At 36.0% G+C, this 16,218-nt stretch overlaps 1 protein-coding gene across 1 annotated transcript in view; it reads left to right on the top strand.

Moving 5' to 3' along the window:
- Positions 1-16,218, top strand: part of DSCAM (DS cell adhesion molecule) — an 870,593-nt gene that overhangs the window by 559,528 nt on the left and 294,847 nt on the right. The window contains exon 11 of the mRNA XM_069074855.1: positions 2,716-2,889. Coding sequence (XP_068930956.1) covers positions 2,716-2,889 — 174 coding nt within the window. The remainder of the gene's footprint in view (positions 1-2,715; positions 2,890-16,218) is intronic.

The raw sequence follows: 16,218 nt of genomic DNA, 5'->3' as shown, positions 1-16,218 counted from the left end.
TAGACTTGCACCACCATCTATAATAAGCTAAAAATGAACATAAGATTAAAGAGAAGAGGAAAGAAAATCAAAGTAACAAAACAAAGTTGAATCACTAAAATAATAAGAATAATCAGAATCAAGTTTATATCACTGTATGCCTGAAAAATTGAGAATTTGTAGGAGATGAATTTCATCCTCATTCTAGTGTTTCTTGCTACTGTCAACTGATCTCTGGGGTATCTCCTGAATTTTCCCTTTTATTAGGTAATGTGATATTTCTTATGAACAAAAAATGATATTTTTCAAAGTTCTTTGTTTTCTTTTTGAAGTTGTATTCAATCTATTGTCTTATGATCTCTGTTGATTTATCTCTTTGTGGGCTGGGTCTTTAGTCAAGTTTTCTGTTTTGATCTTTTGGTTTTTTCAGCTTTTCTCTGATATTCCCTTTTACTTGATATCGCTATTGGGAAAATGTATTCTCTTTAACCATGTGACACTAAAACATGTCAAGAATAATTTATATAGAACACAAAATTATTTCAATTGCATATGGAATTATTTGAAATATATGCGTATATATGTAAGTATTGACCCTTTGACACAGATATCCCAATACTATGCATGTACCCAAAGAAAGTCAATAATAAAAACAGATTCTGTTTTCGTAAAAATATTTATAACATATAAATATAACAAAGAGCAGGGGGAGAAACACATATATCCTCCATTAGGGGATTGATTGGTCAAATTTTGGTACACGAATATAATGAAATGTTGCTATAATATAAGCAAAAAAATATACAGGGATTTCAGGGAAGCATAGACATACTTATATGAATTAATGAAAAGAGAAGTCATGCAGAATTACACACACACACACATCTTTGCAAACATGTGAGACATAACCAAGATGTAAAGGAATTGATTTAAATTTATAAGAACAAGAAATGTTATTGCAAAAGATAAATGGTCAAATGTTATAAGTAAGCAGTTTTCAGTTAAGATCTTATGAATAAGTTTTACAAATAATTATTAATTAGTGAAACACAAATTAAAGCATATCTAAAATTTCACCAGACATCCATCATATTGGGAAATAAGACAAAAATTGTAATTGTTGAAGGGGAAAGAATACATAAGTACACTGTCAGTGGAATTCTGAATTAGTCCAACCTGTCAAAAAACAATTTGGAACTATAGCCCCCAAGCCACTAAACTGTGTTTACCCTCAAACAGAGTAATGCCACTTCAAAACATACCCACAAAAAGTTCAAAAAAGAAAAGGAACAATATTTGCAAAATATTTCTAGCAGCTCTTTTTCATAATGCCAAAGAACTTGAAATTAAAGAAATGCCCATCAGTTGGGAAATGCTAAGTAGGATATATGAATATAATGGAATTTGTATTGTGAGAAATGATGAAATGGGATAATTTCAAATAAACATGAGAAGACTTTATGAACTGATCCACATTGAAGTGAGAAGAACTATGTATATAATATATAGAACCATGTAAAATTACATGCAGAACTGTATATAAATAAACAGAACAATGAATATAATAGCAGTTTTAAAAAGAAATACAATGTTGCAAAAATATGAGACTATGGGTGTGAAACATTGCATGTATGTTGGGCTTGATGTTTTTGTTTTGTTTTATCTCCTTTTTTCTTTTATTCTTTGTTATAAGGGCTAGATTTAGGAGAAGAAAAAAGAGGGGTGGCATATTGGGAAAAACATAGGGGACATAAAACATAAACTATTAATCTGTTTTAATGAAACATGAAATCTTTTAGGGAGACAATTTAAAGATAAATTAAAATTTAAATGTTTCTGCCTAGACCCTCCTGATAAAAAAGAATTATGGCTTCCAAGTCAAAGGAATTGTTCCCAGCAAAAACAAACAAAAACCCTTCAAATATTGACCAGATAAATCCCTTTATAATATTTATAAAAACAGATGACACATCATATTTATTGAAAAACTAACAATTAAAAGGATATGATTTAGAGATGTTTTCAGAACACATGATAAATGTATTAAAAGACAAAGAAAATCCTTTCACAGTACAGTAATAAAAATTGTCAATATGTTCTTGCTATTGGATTTGTCATTTTATCTTTTGTTACTTCTCATTCTGTTTATTTGTGTCTAAATAATTATTATTAAATAAAAATAGAATTGAAATTAACCTAATGGGTACTCACTGTTTTTCACATGGGGTTCAAAATAGTATGCATTTTGTTCATGTACTCTTTGTAACTTTAACATGGCCTTTGAATACAACATCCCCAAAGTGTCCTTATTCAGTTATAATTATTTCCTTTAATCATAAGAAATTCATTTGGGGTTATGAGAGGTATCTATTTCTATTCTTGTTCAGTTTTTATTCCTTTTTTATGTTAATTGTTCAGCTTCAATAATACATCAGCCATTTTACTTTACATTTAGCTTTTTTACCTAGAAACTATCTGTAAACTTTCTCACTATCTGATTTCTTATAAAATACTATCATTTTAAACCAATGCATTTCTTTCCATAGTATTTTTATTTGAATGGGTACACTGTCAGGAAGGGTACTGTGTCACATATCTATCTGATATGATATTATACTGTATCACATATCTATCTGATATATTAATGTAAAAATTCATTTTTATAGATCTTGCCACTTTGAAGTGACTATTATATTTTATTTCCTTTTTTACTCATCTTTTTAAATCCTATTCCAGGTGCTGGAGTTCCTCAGTTCCAACCAATTGTCTTAAATGGCCGTATCCAGGTTCTCACAAATGGTTCTTTGTTGATTAAACATGTTGTAGAAGAGGATAGTGGATACTATCTCTGCAAGGTCAGCAATGATGTGGGAGCAGATGTCAGCAAATCCATGTACCTCACTGTTAAAAGTAAGAGACAAAATGCCTGTTTAAATATCTAAAAGATTTTTTGTGATATGTATTTGCAAGTTATACATTTGTCCCCACCTTTTATCTTTTCCCAAGTTCCCCAATTCCCTCTCTATATATTTATTTCTGGAGAATAAACCTTTAACATGTCTTAAATGCTATGAAAGGTGACTCAGTAGTAGTGACTGCTGGGCCTGGAGTCAGGAAGACCTGAGTTCAAAACCTGTCTGAAACACTTACTAGCTGTGTGTCCCTAGGCAAGTAATTTAACCTGTTTGCCTTAATCCTCTGGAGAAGGAAATGGCAAACCATTCCATTATCTTTGCCAAGAAAGCCCCACGAATGGTATTGATGTGCTATGGTTCACACGATTATAAAGAGTCAGACACAAGTAAACAACTGAATAATAACAAATGCTATGAAATTCAGAAATTTTGTTTCCTGTTTCTATTCTACCAAAAGTGGCTGGTACAGGTTGTAAGGTATCTAACAGAAGTGTATTCTCTAATACCTCTGGCACCTACAGTTTTATTGTAGTGTTATCATTATGGGAACATCTTATAAGTTGGTGATGGAAATAATTCTCTTCAAAGTTCTATTTTTATTTATCTTGTTATATGTGAAATGATTTTTTCATATGTAATACATATAGGATTTCTTCTAAAGTTTACTATGAATCCATACACCTGAAAAAAAAATGGCCAAAACACACTAAAGCTTTACTTCAGCATCATCCTTGGGATTCATGCTATTGTGCCACTTTAAAGTTGAGTGCATTATATTCACTTCTTTCTGTATTTTAGTGATAAATTGATTAATGATGGGTTCTGAAATTGAGCTAATTCACTACAAAATGAATCCCACTTCATAGCAAACAAATACTGTTATGTCTGTCTATAAAAATTGCTGTCAAGAAATCTAATTCATCTCTTGGTATAGAAGTGAAAAATGAAAATTGTAAGCTACATTTTGACTAAATCTTAATCATTTAGAAGAAGTAGTGACCTCCTCAACAGGGACTAAACATGAAACTATGCAGTAGATCAACTGTGAAAGGTAAAGAGATGGAAGTGAATCTGTATTCCAAAATACATTTATATGTTTAGGTCATCCTTAAAAAGTCAAACAATACATTATATTAAGAATATGTTGGTGGGGGGGGGGTGGAGTCAAGATGGTGGAATAGAAGCAGGACCTCCCAGCTTCTCTGGCTTCCACCTTCTCCAATCAATGTAAAAAGGGGACTTTGAACAAACTTTGGAGCTGCAGAACCCACAAAATGACACAGAGAAGCTAACCTTCCTCTGAGGACAGCCAGGCAGGCTGGCAGCAAGCAGCCAGAGCAGCACTCTGGGTGCTGAGCCCAGGCCCCCATGAGCCAGAGGTTTTGGCCCCAGGCTGGGTCTGACCAGCTGCTAGCCAGAGGGACTCCAGATCAGCAGCAGCTATGGCCATTTCCAGAATTATCAACACACAGATGCGAAGGACAAAGTGAGAGGTCAGTGCAGTCTGGACTTTGGGACCAGTAAGTGGGAGTATGTCAGCTTTTGCCCCTGGGGTGAGAAGCCGCTGAGATGCTGGCACAGGCAGGCAGCGCCATGTGGCAGCTTCAGCTCCTGGCCTGCAGGGTGTAGGGGGACTAAGCAACCAGTCTGAGGGGTAATCGCTCTTGCTTTAACCTGCTTGGATATGGATTGCAGTCTAGGGTGGAGGTCCTGGGGTGTGTGTCCAGTTTGCCAGAGCATGTGGAGGCCTCAGAGAGGCCACCCATCTAATACCTCCAGCAGCTGAGAAAACACCAGCATTTGGAAAGAAAGTTCCCCTGTCTGGTGGCAGAGTCCTACTATGGTAAAAAGCCCAGGGGTCAAGTGACTGAGGGGTGACATGACCAGGCAAAGGAAACAAAGCAGACAGAAGATTCCAAAATTACAATCCTCTTTTGGGGACAAAAAGAAGCAAAGCATGGAACAGGAGGAAGACAGTGAAGTCAGAACTCCTGCACCAAAAGCTTCAAAGGGAAATATGAGCTGGTTACAGTCCATAGAGGACCTTAACAAACAGATAAGAGAAGTGGAAGAAAAATTGGGAAGATAAATGACAGCAATGCAAGAAAATTATGAAATGAGAATCAATAGCCTGACTGAGGAAAATAACACCTTAAAAAATAGACTAATTCAAATGGCAAAGGAGACTCAAAAAAGGCAATGAGGAGAAGAATGCCTTAAAAAGTTGAATTTGACAGATGGAAAAAGAATCTCAAAAGCTCAATGAGGAGAATCATTGCTTCAGAATTAGATTGGAGCAAATGGAAGCTAATGACTTTATGAGAAATCAAGAGGCTGTTAAACAGATCCAAACAAATGAAAGAAAAGAAAGCAATGTGAAATATCTCATGGGAAAACCCACTGATCGGGAAAACAGAACCAGGAGAGATAACTTAAAAATTATTGGATTACCTGAAAGTCATGATCAACGTAAGAACCTAGAAATCATCCTACAGGAATTTCTCAAAGAAAACTGCCCTGATGTTTTAGAACCAGAGGGCAAAATAGAGGTTGAAAGAATCCACTGATCACCTCCTGAAAAAGATCCCAAAAAGAAAACTCCTAGGAATATTATAGCCAGGTTCCAGAATTTCCAGATTAAGGAGAGAATATTACAAGCAGCCACAAAGAAACAATTTGAATATTGTGGAAACACAATCAGGGTAACACAGGATCTGGCAGCTTCTACATTGAGGGATTGAAGGGCTTGGAATATGATATTCCAGAAGTCAAAGGATCTGGGATTAAAACCAAGAATCACCTACCCAGCAAAACTGAGTATCATGTTTCAGGGGAAAATGTGGTCATTCAGTGGCATAGAGGACTTTCAAGCATTCTTTATGAAAAAACCAGAGTTGAATAGAAAATTTGATTTAGATACAAGAAGCAAGAGAAGCATGAGAAAGTAAACAGGGAAAAGAAATCATAAGGAACTTGTGTAAGTTGAACTATTAACATTCTTACATGGAAAAATAATAATTGTAACTGATGAAACTTTTTCAGTATGAAAATAGTTGAAGGGAATATATATATATATATATATATATATGTTTATATACATATGTATATATATGTGTGTGTCTATATCAGAGGGTATATGGGCATATGAATACATATATGAATGTGTGTATATATGTTTACATAGATAGAGGACACAGGACCAATTTAAGAGGAAAGGATGATACTTAAAAGGTGAAATTAAGAGGTGAGAGAGGAATATAATGAGAAGAGATGGGGAAGGACAGAATGGGGTAAACTATCTCATACAGAAGAGGCAAGGGAAAATGGTTACAATGGAGGGAAAGAATAGGAAGGCAAAAGGGAATGGGTCTACCTTATTCCCATTGAATTTGGCTTGGGGAGGAAATGAAATGCACACTAAATAGGTATCTCACCCTACAGGAGAGTAGGGGGGAAGGGGATGAGAGGGGGGATGATGGAAGGGAGGGCAGGCTTGGGGGCGAAGGAAGTTGGAAGCACCCAATTTTGAAAAGAGACAGGATCCAAGTAGAGAATAGAACAAGTGGGAGGTGGGATAGGAGGGAGGGAAATATAGTCAGTCTTTTACAATATATCTACTATGTTATTGTTTTGAATTAGCCACACATGTACAACCTATACTGAACTGCTTATCTTCCCAGTAAGGGTGGGTAACAAGGGAGGAAGGGAATGAATCTGGAATTCAAAGTTTTAAAATCAAATGTTTAAATATATATATATATATATACTATTATTCATACTATTTTACATGTAATTGGGAAATAAGATATACAGGCATTGGGGCATAGAGATCCACCATGCCCTACTGGAAAAGTCAAAGGGGGTATGGGAGAAAATATGGGAGAGAGAAGATTGGAGGAGGGGATATCCTGTGGGACTGCTATTTTGGGGCGGTGGGTAGGGGAAAAATGGGGAGAAAATTTGTAACTCAAAATCTGGTGGAAATGAACGATGTAAATCAGAAGTTAATAAAGCATTTGAAAAATGAAAAAAAAGAATATGTTAAAAGTAGCTCTAATACTGGCATTCATTTAAATATTGATATTGAGGTTAAATATGGAGCTTAAAAGTCATCAAATAGTTAACAAAAGGCTTGCTTTGCTCTAACAAGGCAAGGAGATGCAACCAGGGTACAGTAACGCTTAGTTTTTTCTGGACATGCTCCTTCCTTGCTTCCATATATCAATACAACTGGTTTTCAGGATGAAAGATATGGGGACTTTGGAATGTCTTAGGAAATCCACCAAGTCTGAAACACCCAGAGACTTGTTAATGCTCTTAGGTGGCCAAGAAACTCCATTGGGGAAAGCAGGGGTTCAATGAAGTTATAGTTGGCTTCTTTTTAGGGAAAACTAATCCTCGTAGATGGCAGGAAATGGCAAACTACTCCAGTATCTTTGCCAAGAAAACCCCAAAGGAGATCACAAAGGATTAAACACAACCGAACAACAACAGGCTTTGTAGAAAAAGGTCTTGAGAACTTGATGGTTGTCTGAAGATGGTTCAAGTCAAGTCCCCATATCCTTCACCCTGATAACCATTTGTAGGGGAGGACAGGAAAGAAACTGCATCAGGAAAAAGCTGAGAAGTATCAATCCGTTCACTGTGGTAAGGTACTCTCCATGAACAATGTACTTTACCTAAACCTAGAATTGCCTTAAAGGAATAAAATATTTATTCACCATTTTTTGAGGGGATAAGGTAGGGTAATTGGGGTTCATTAACTTGCTTAAGGTCACATGGCTAGTTTTGTGTTAAGTGTCTGAGGTCAGATTTGAACTCAGGTCCTCCTGACTCCAGGGCTAGTCCTCTATTCACTGTGCCACCTAGCCACCCCTATTCACCATTTTTTTTTATGTAAGCAACAGGTAGAAATACTCAGCAAGCCAGAATAAACTAATAGTATACTAAGAGGGTGGAGGAAACATGCTCTTCTTGTATTGATTTGGTAGAGTGATCTTCTTTGTGAATTTTTTAAATTCTACTCACCAACAATGACCCCCATGAATTTGAAAAAAAGAAAGCACACTGTTCCTCATATGACCTGCCTTTATCACCAGTTTGCAAATTGTTTTTCTTTTTTAAAATTTATTTCTAAGAGCATCTGTATCCAAAATTGCTATTCCTGGGCTGTATTTCCTCCTAAAGTTTTTACTCTAAGTCCCTGGATTATCTCCTTCCTTCAGTAAGGAAGACCCTTATCTTTTCCCTATTTATGTAATTTATGGTTCAAAGGGCTGGATGCCATCCTCATTGGTTTATATCAATCACTCAATCCACACAGCCAACAGGGTAGAATTGGTGAAAGTGGAGAGAAGACATGTCTTTCCAACATTGATTCAAGTTCCTGAAGGGAGAGAAAGACTGAAAAGAAATGAAATTTGGAGTATATGTTCGTTTCTCATGTCCCTATCCCCTGTTTGCTACACTAGAGACTTGAGCAATTTTTCTTTGGGTGAGATCTGGGACTCTCTTGGTTGAACTGAGTTATCAGTTCCCAAAAGAATTGCTCATTTAATCTGTGTTGTCTGGTATATATTCTCATATATGTATACTATCTGATGTCTGTTTTGCCTTTGACTTGGATAAATGGATTTCTTTGTTATTTTCTGTGTGTTCATTGGAAATGACATCTAGTGGAAAGGAAATTAAACCTTGGATTAAGTTTAGGACACCCCCTTTCCTATTAAAGAACAACAATCAGGAATTTAACTTGAACCTAAAAGTCACATTGCCTACACTAATAGAAACAGATATAATTTCAACAACTCTGGGAAATAGTTACTACCATTATCCCCATTTTACAGATGAGGAAACTGAAGCAAACAAAGGTTAAGTGACCCTGGGACCATACAGTTAGTAAAATCCTAAGGCAAGATTTCAACTTGTCTTCCTGACTCCAGGCCCAGTACTTTATATACTTCATCACCTAGGTGCATGAAAATTCATTGCATAGGACAAGGTTAGTTGAAGTCATTTGTTTAAAATAGTTTCTTTTTTCATTGTTTATTGATCAGTAAGTTGCTTTGGCCTACATTTTATAACTAATGTCTTTTTATTTCCTCTTCTTGCTTTGGCATTAATATTGTCCCTGTCCAAGAGTCTCTCTGCCACCAAAGGCAAGCTATATTTCAAAATCATAAAAGAAGGGGATTGCAGATTTTTCCTTTTTGAGTAATCAAAATTTTCTGCTTATTAAAAGAGAAGTCAGCATGTTAAAGCAGTGGATTTTTATTCATATTAGGAATTTGGATATCCAAGAGGGTTAATGAGTTCTAAATAGTTCACAGAATAACCATGGTTGAGTCTTACTGTGGGAATACTGGAAAGATCACTCTGGCCTCATCTATTTTCTAAATATTTTCCATCAGAACCACTCTTTCATACTTATGACATCTCTAGACTTATCAGGTTTGGATATTTTTATTTGTTTTTCTTGGACAGTGTAATAGCAAGCACCCTAGCATACTCAGAATGGCTGCTAGCACAGGTTCTTTGATCTGCTTTTCTAAAGGAAAATAACTCAAAAAGGGTTAACAATCTACTTTAATCACACACACACACACACATCATTTACTTAGCTCAGGGGAAAAAGTCAACACCCTGAACTTCAGAAAATACAAACAGAAATTACAAGCAGACAAAAAATACAGAGAAAATAACATAATTCAGTAGACCATCAGACAGGGCTTTTAGCTGTCTGACCATTACATACATACATAGTTACCAGACAAAGAAGCACCAACATCTGAGTTTTCAAAGCTGCAGGGCTCAATGGCTACCCACAGTCTCATCTGGTCAAATCACATAACTCTTTCCATAACGGAGTCCCAAAGCAAAACCTTACCTCAAGGGTATATATAGCCTTCTCCAGGGTCAGAGGACATCACAATCTTCATGACCCACAGCCTAATTACAAAGTAACAAAAGGTATGATCCTTCTTGAAAAACAAGCCTCCCCTAAGCAAGCTTTTCTCCTTGGCCTCCAAATGAGGCCCATTAAGGGGCAGGGAAGATCTTCAGATTCCCTTACCGTTACAGACAATGACACAGGTAGTGAAGCTTCTTGGAGGCAAAAAAAGATTACAGGTTGACAAAAGTTTGGAAAAAAATCCTTTTAAAACTATAACATTCCACCTGTACTTTTGAAAAAAAAAATACTGTCTTCTGTGAATTGCCTCCAATAATCTCTTCTTGCTCAAGCATTTCCATTTTTTCCTGATATTCTAATTTCTTGACATCAACCTATACACCTGGTTAATGTTCTTCTATTTGAAGCATGCTCTCTATTGACTCTGTCACCAAGTCAAAATATCACCTTCTCTTCTGATCTAAAAAAAGTAGTTTTAACCCACTGCATCTAATTCAAAACCAATAATATTTATTAAGCATCCATTTTAATAGTTTTTTTTTTTATTTTTTCACATTACATGTAAAAACAAATATTCAGTTAAAAATTTAAGTTCTGGCCATGTGACCTTGGGCAAATCACTTAACTCCAATTGCCCTCTGAAAAATAAATTAAGTTCCAAACTTTCTCCCTCACCTTCTTCCTCCCTAAAATAGTAAGCAATCTGATAGAAGTTATATATATGCTGTCTTGTAAAACATATTTCCCTATTAGTCATGTTGTGAAAGAAGAAGCAAACTGAAAGAAAAAAACTATAAAAAATTAAGTGAAAAAATTATGTTCAATCTGCATTGATATCCCATCAATTCTTTCTCTGGATGTGAATAGCATTTTTCCTCATGAGTCCTTTGGAATTGTCTTAGATCATTGTGTTGCTGGGAAGAGTTAAGTCATTCAGAATTGATCATCATACAATGTTGCTTCACAGTATACAGTGTTCTCCTGGTTCTGCTCACTTTATTTTAAATCAGTTAATGTGAATCTTTTCAGGTTTTTCTGAAATCTACCTATTCATCATTTGTTAGTGCACAGTAGAATTCCATTAAATTCATATACCACAATTTGTTTAATCATTCACCAATTGATGGGCATCCCCTCACTTTCCAATTCTTTGCTACCACAAAAAGAGCTGATATAAATATTTTTGTACTACTAGGTCCTTCCTCCCCCTTTTTAAAAATTTAATTGAGTAGACTTTGCAGTGGTATTGCTAGATCAAAGGGTATACAGTTTAATTGTGCTTGGAGCATAGTACCAAATTGTTTTCCAGAATGGTTGGATCAGTTCACAACTCAACCAATGATACATTAGTGTGCCAATTTTCCCACATCCCCTCCAACATTTTTCATTTTCTTTTTCTGTCTTATTAGCCAGTCTGATAGGTATAAGGTAGTACCTCACAGTTGCTTTAATTTGCATTTCTCTAATCATTAGTGATTTAGAGCATATTTTCATATGACTATAAATAGCTTTGATTTCTTCACCTGAAAACTACCTATTCATATACCCTGACCATTTATCAATTGGGGAATGGCTTGTATTCTTATAAATTTGACTACAGTCTCTATATAGTTAAGGAATGAGACCTTTATCAAAGACATTTGCTATAAAGAAGAGCTTCCCAGCTTTCTCCTTTCCTACTAATCTTGGTTGCATTTGTTTTGTTTGTTAAGCACCAATGTTTTGCAGGTAATTAGGTAAAGCATTAAGGAAAATACAAAATTTAGATAAGATATGCAACCTAAGAGGACTTGCAATGACTCTTAAGCCTAGGGTATCTCCTGTGACTGGTCTGCCTAGTTGAAAACATTGATAAAATCAGGCACAGAAACTCCCTATTATCCAAGTTCCTGGCACATACTATAGGATTGTAAGGAGAGTTGGTTTGTGGAAAAACTCCAGCTCCCTTCACCTTAATCACTAGAGAAGACCTCTTTTACACACACACACACACACACACACACACACACACACACACACACACACACCTCACTTGATATTATATAATGTTAACTACATAGTGTAGCTTGGGTAAGTCTAAGGTTTTCCATTTGGTCTTAGAGGTTGGTGAAACAGCCAGCCAAAAAACTGAGCCCATAATATAGTTTTCCTTCATGCACTGCCCTCTCTAGCCTTCTCTAAATGATCCTAATTGAACAGGAACTTTAGAAGATTTCTCAGGCCTTAGTGAGGTTGAAGGGACCCTACTGACCTAGTGCTGAATTTTCCTTTATTAACACTCCCAAAACCTGACTATCAATAGCTTTCTTATGAACTCCATGTTTTAAGAACTATGTTCCCTCCTGAGGATAATATTCTTTCCCCTCTGTTCACCTGGCTAAATGGAGATAGCGTCTGTGAATCTTCTCCCCATTCCCTGAATCATTATTCAAACAGATCACAACTTCCTAAACCATAACTGTCTCAGAGTCTTGCCTCAAACCTCGGATTGATCAGCCCACAGCTGTGATGGCAATAAAGATATACCATTCTGGTGGGGCTCCATCCTTATGGCAAGGTCAAATTGCTCCTGAGATCAACTGAGCATAGGGTATGACAGGCTTCGGGAGGTTATAGAAATCCAATCTATTAAATACATTTCCTTTGTAACTTCACTCCTTTCCCCCAGAGATCCCTACTGGCAAGCTAACTGCAAGGGGAACTCATCTTTATAAGGCCTGGTATAAATAGAAACCCATGTCAGTCACTTAAAAAGCAACAAAGAACATTCCTCCTCTAGAGGCTCCAAAAAATTTAGTTGACTGTTAAAATAAGTCTTCCGAGTTCCCCCACACTGTGGAAGTATTGCTTTCATTAGACCCACCCCTCAGCAGACATTATTCCAAAGGCTCCTTCGGTTTCTGTCTGAACTTGTCCAGCAACAACCTCAGCTTCTGGAGACAGGGTAAGTAATAGCTCCTTCTCCCTCAGGGCAAGGAGCTGTTCTTCATCCCAGGAACACTGATAGGAGAGAAACAAGGAGTTTTCCTAGTATTGGTGGGAATTCCCCAATCTCTGCCCAAATCTACTTTCTTTCTCCTGTTTCTGAGTTCAACACCACTGAGACAAAGACTATAGGGTGAATTTCTGACTGATAGTCCTTAGACTCTACCCACATTAGGAGAGGGTCCTTCATTTGGCAGCCACCAGCTCCATGAGCCCATACAAAACTGAGCCCATAATACAGTTTTCCTTCATGCATTACCCTCTCTAGCCTTCCCTAAATGATCCAAAGGGAACAGGAACTTTAGAAGATTTCTCTGGCCTGAGTGGGATTGAAGGGACCCTATTGACTTGGTTCTGTCAGTTAAAACTCTCACAGTCAGAAGATCTCTTCCACTAGATTTAGAAATTCATGAAGCATAGAGAAATGTGGCCTATTCATGGTAAAAGAATTCCTAAGCAGTTGGACATTTCAAGTGAAATTTCTACAATAGGGTAGATTGTCATTAATGTTTCTCTCAAACAGTAAACTGATACTTGATTCTTGACTTGCAATTATTCTGTCTATTTAATTCAGATTTTGTGATTCCATACCAATAATGAAAAGCAATTTATTTTATTGCCAGTTCTGCACAGGGTCTAAGTGGCTTCTGTATGTATTTTTACTCTATTTTTTAAAAAGCATCCCTTAGCAAATCAAAGCACAAAGTTCTTTAGGGTCAGTTACTTTTTGAGTCTAATTAAAAATTATTTCAGATAAATATAGAGCTCATATTCTTAGCTTATACTCATATACACAGGTGTGCACATATTGGTAAGGTAGAAAATAGTGCTTGAGGCAGATGAAGCAAGCTGGAGGTCACCAGGCTGTGACCAGTAAGAAAAGTGATCAAAGAAGTCAATGACTACCACCCCTTAGCCTGCCCCAAAGATTTCTCCTGCCTAGGGTTGAGTGGGGGAATGATGTGGAAACAAATGGTGTACAAAGGGTTATGAGTTGCTTTTCCGGTACTTTGTGAAGCCCCTCGTTTATTCTGTAAACTGAAGGTGCCTCATAGTCCTTTCCCCCTTATCTTGAACTTGTACCAAAAGAATTTATTTTGTCTCCCTTATCCTGTATTCCCTGGGTCCTTTAATTTATAAATTGTATCCTCCTGCCCTATCCTTATATCCTTAAACCATGAAATATACCCTTTGTCTCACTCATCCTATGTCAATCTGTCCTGTCTTTAATCTTTAACCCCCCATAAAAACCTTTAAAACTACATCATCTTTCTGAAATCTCTATATAAGCATAATTGCCTCAAATATTGGGGCCTCACTTAGCTTTATTGCTAAGGAGGCCTGTGATGAATTTTCACATAAAATAAAAAGCTTTCATTGGCTAAAAGAGAAGGTCTAAATGAATTCTTTCACACCTGAACTAAGCACTCCCAAAACTCTGCCCTCAACACATGTGAACAAGATTACACAAGATTAATTCCCTTGATCTCTGCATCAGATTTTCCTATTATTATTACAAGCATAAAATGTGTATATGTATTTGCATGCATGTGTGTAAATGCTACTTTTATGAAGTAGCCAATAAAGTACTTATACTTTCTGAAATACAGGTAAGAAGAATGATAAGGCTCTAGGCTAGCATTATGGTCCATTCACATTAGCTATAATCAATTTTGTATTCTTGGCATTTGATAACCTTTAATCTTTCTTAAAAATAATCCATGTCTTCCTGTGTTTTCCAGATGTTCGTGTCAATCCTGTTACTTTCTTCCCTTTACTCATGTCCTATCCTCAAATCAAACAGTTCCCTAAAACACCTTTTTCATTTCTTGTATCAGTACTCTGTGGGATTTCTTTCCTTTTTTTGCTTTGTGGAGGGCAATTGGGGTTAAGTGACTTGCCCAAAATCACACGGCTAGTAAGTGTGTCAAGTGTGCCAAGTATCTGAGGCCAGATTTAAACTCAGGTCCTCCTGACTCTAGGACTGGTGCTCTATTCACTGAGCCACCTGGCCACCCTGGGATTTCTTTCTATTAACTGAGTATAACTAATACATTTTCCAAACTTTGCTAATTCACCCTAATAGTCTGTTTATAGAGAGAAGCAGAGATGCTCTACTATCAGTGGATAGTGGTTGATTGTATTCTTTTCTTCAAATTGAATGGGGAGGGAAATAAAACCTATTGAAAACAAAATTTGATTAGATAACAAATGGCTTAGCACATAAGCTAACAAGGTTTCTTTTTTATGAATCTGTTTCCATAATTATTTTCTTTTGTTATTTCATCCAACAAGTTTATGTTGAGTTATATTGTCATATAATGTGAAATAAGAACAGAGGCCTCTATTCAACGTTCTCAACAAATAAATTTAACCAACATGTAATCCCACTATTTGCAAGATATTGTGGTAGTTCTTAAGGACAGAAAATTCATGCTTTCAGGATATTTATATTTACTGCTTTTCATACACAAAGCCTAAAAATGATTAAGCAGAATTTTGTTTTAAGTTACTAAGGAGTCTTAAGAAACCCTAAAATCTGATAACAGTCTAGGTTTAAAAAATGAAAAAAAATAATTATAATGGAATAATATTGAACTAGTTTTTGTTGTTGTTTTTAAACTTTTAGTTAGCATTTCCCAAAATAGAAAAGAATCTTAGAAATCATTTAGACCTGCAGTTCTTAACTTGGAGTCTGTGAATTAAATAAAGGAAATGATAATTGTTTTTTTCAAAACAATTGGTTTTCTTTGCAATCTTAAGTAGGTCATTTTATGCATTTAAAATCATTATTCTGAGAAGACTCTATATGTTTCACCAGACTTCTGAGTCCAAAAACATGCACAAAATATTTAAGAACACCTGGCCTAGTCCAAACCTGTTGTTTAAAGATAAGGAAACTGCAACCTAGAAAGGCAAGCACCTTGCATGCTAGTTATGCAGATGGTAAGAGGACTGAGGTCCTCTAGCTCAGAATAAGAGTAAAACTTTCCCACCAATCAACTATTTGCATTGTTTTAATTGTTACTGAATTTTTCCTTAGACTGAGTCCAAGTCTGCCTTTCCTTTTTTTATTCAATCCTCCTAATTTTGCACTCCAGGACCAAGCAGACAAATATCTTCTACTTGGCAATCATTTGAGTACTTGGTCAAAAAAAGGAAAATGAGCTATATTTATATTTATAGCAGGTCTTTCTGATGGTAAAGAATTGTAAATTGAGGGGATGCCTATCAGTTGGGGAATGACTGAACAAATTGTGCTATGTGATTGTGATGGAATACTATTGTACTATAAGAAATGATGAGCAGGATGCTCTCAGAAAAACCTGAAAAAACTTACATGAGCTGATGCAAAGTGAAATGTACACCGTATAAAGTAATAGTAATATTGTAAGATTGTGAATGACTTGTGAATGTCTTAGCTATTCT

Source organism: Petaurus breviceps, unplaced genomic scaffold (assembly GCF_028583685.1).
Source record: "Petaurus breviceps papuanus isolate PSGF00001 unplaced genomic scaffold, PetGlider_PUasm1.0 90897, whole genome shotgun sequence".
NCBI lineage: Eukaryota > Metazoa > Chordata > Mammalia > Diprotodontia > Petauridae > Petaurus > Petaurus breviceps.
This window is presented reverse-complemented; position numbering and strand designations above follow the sequence as displayed.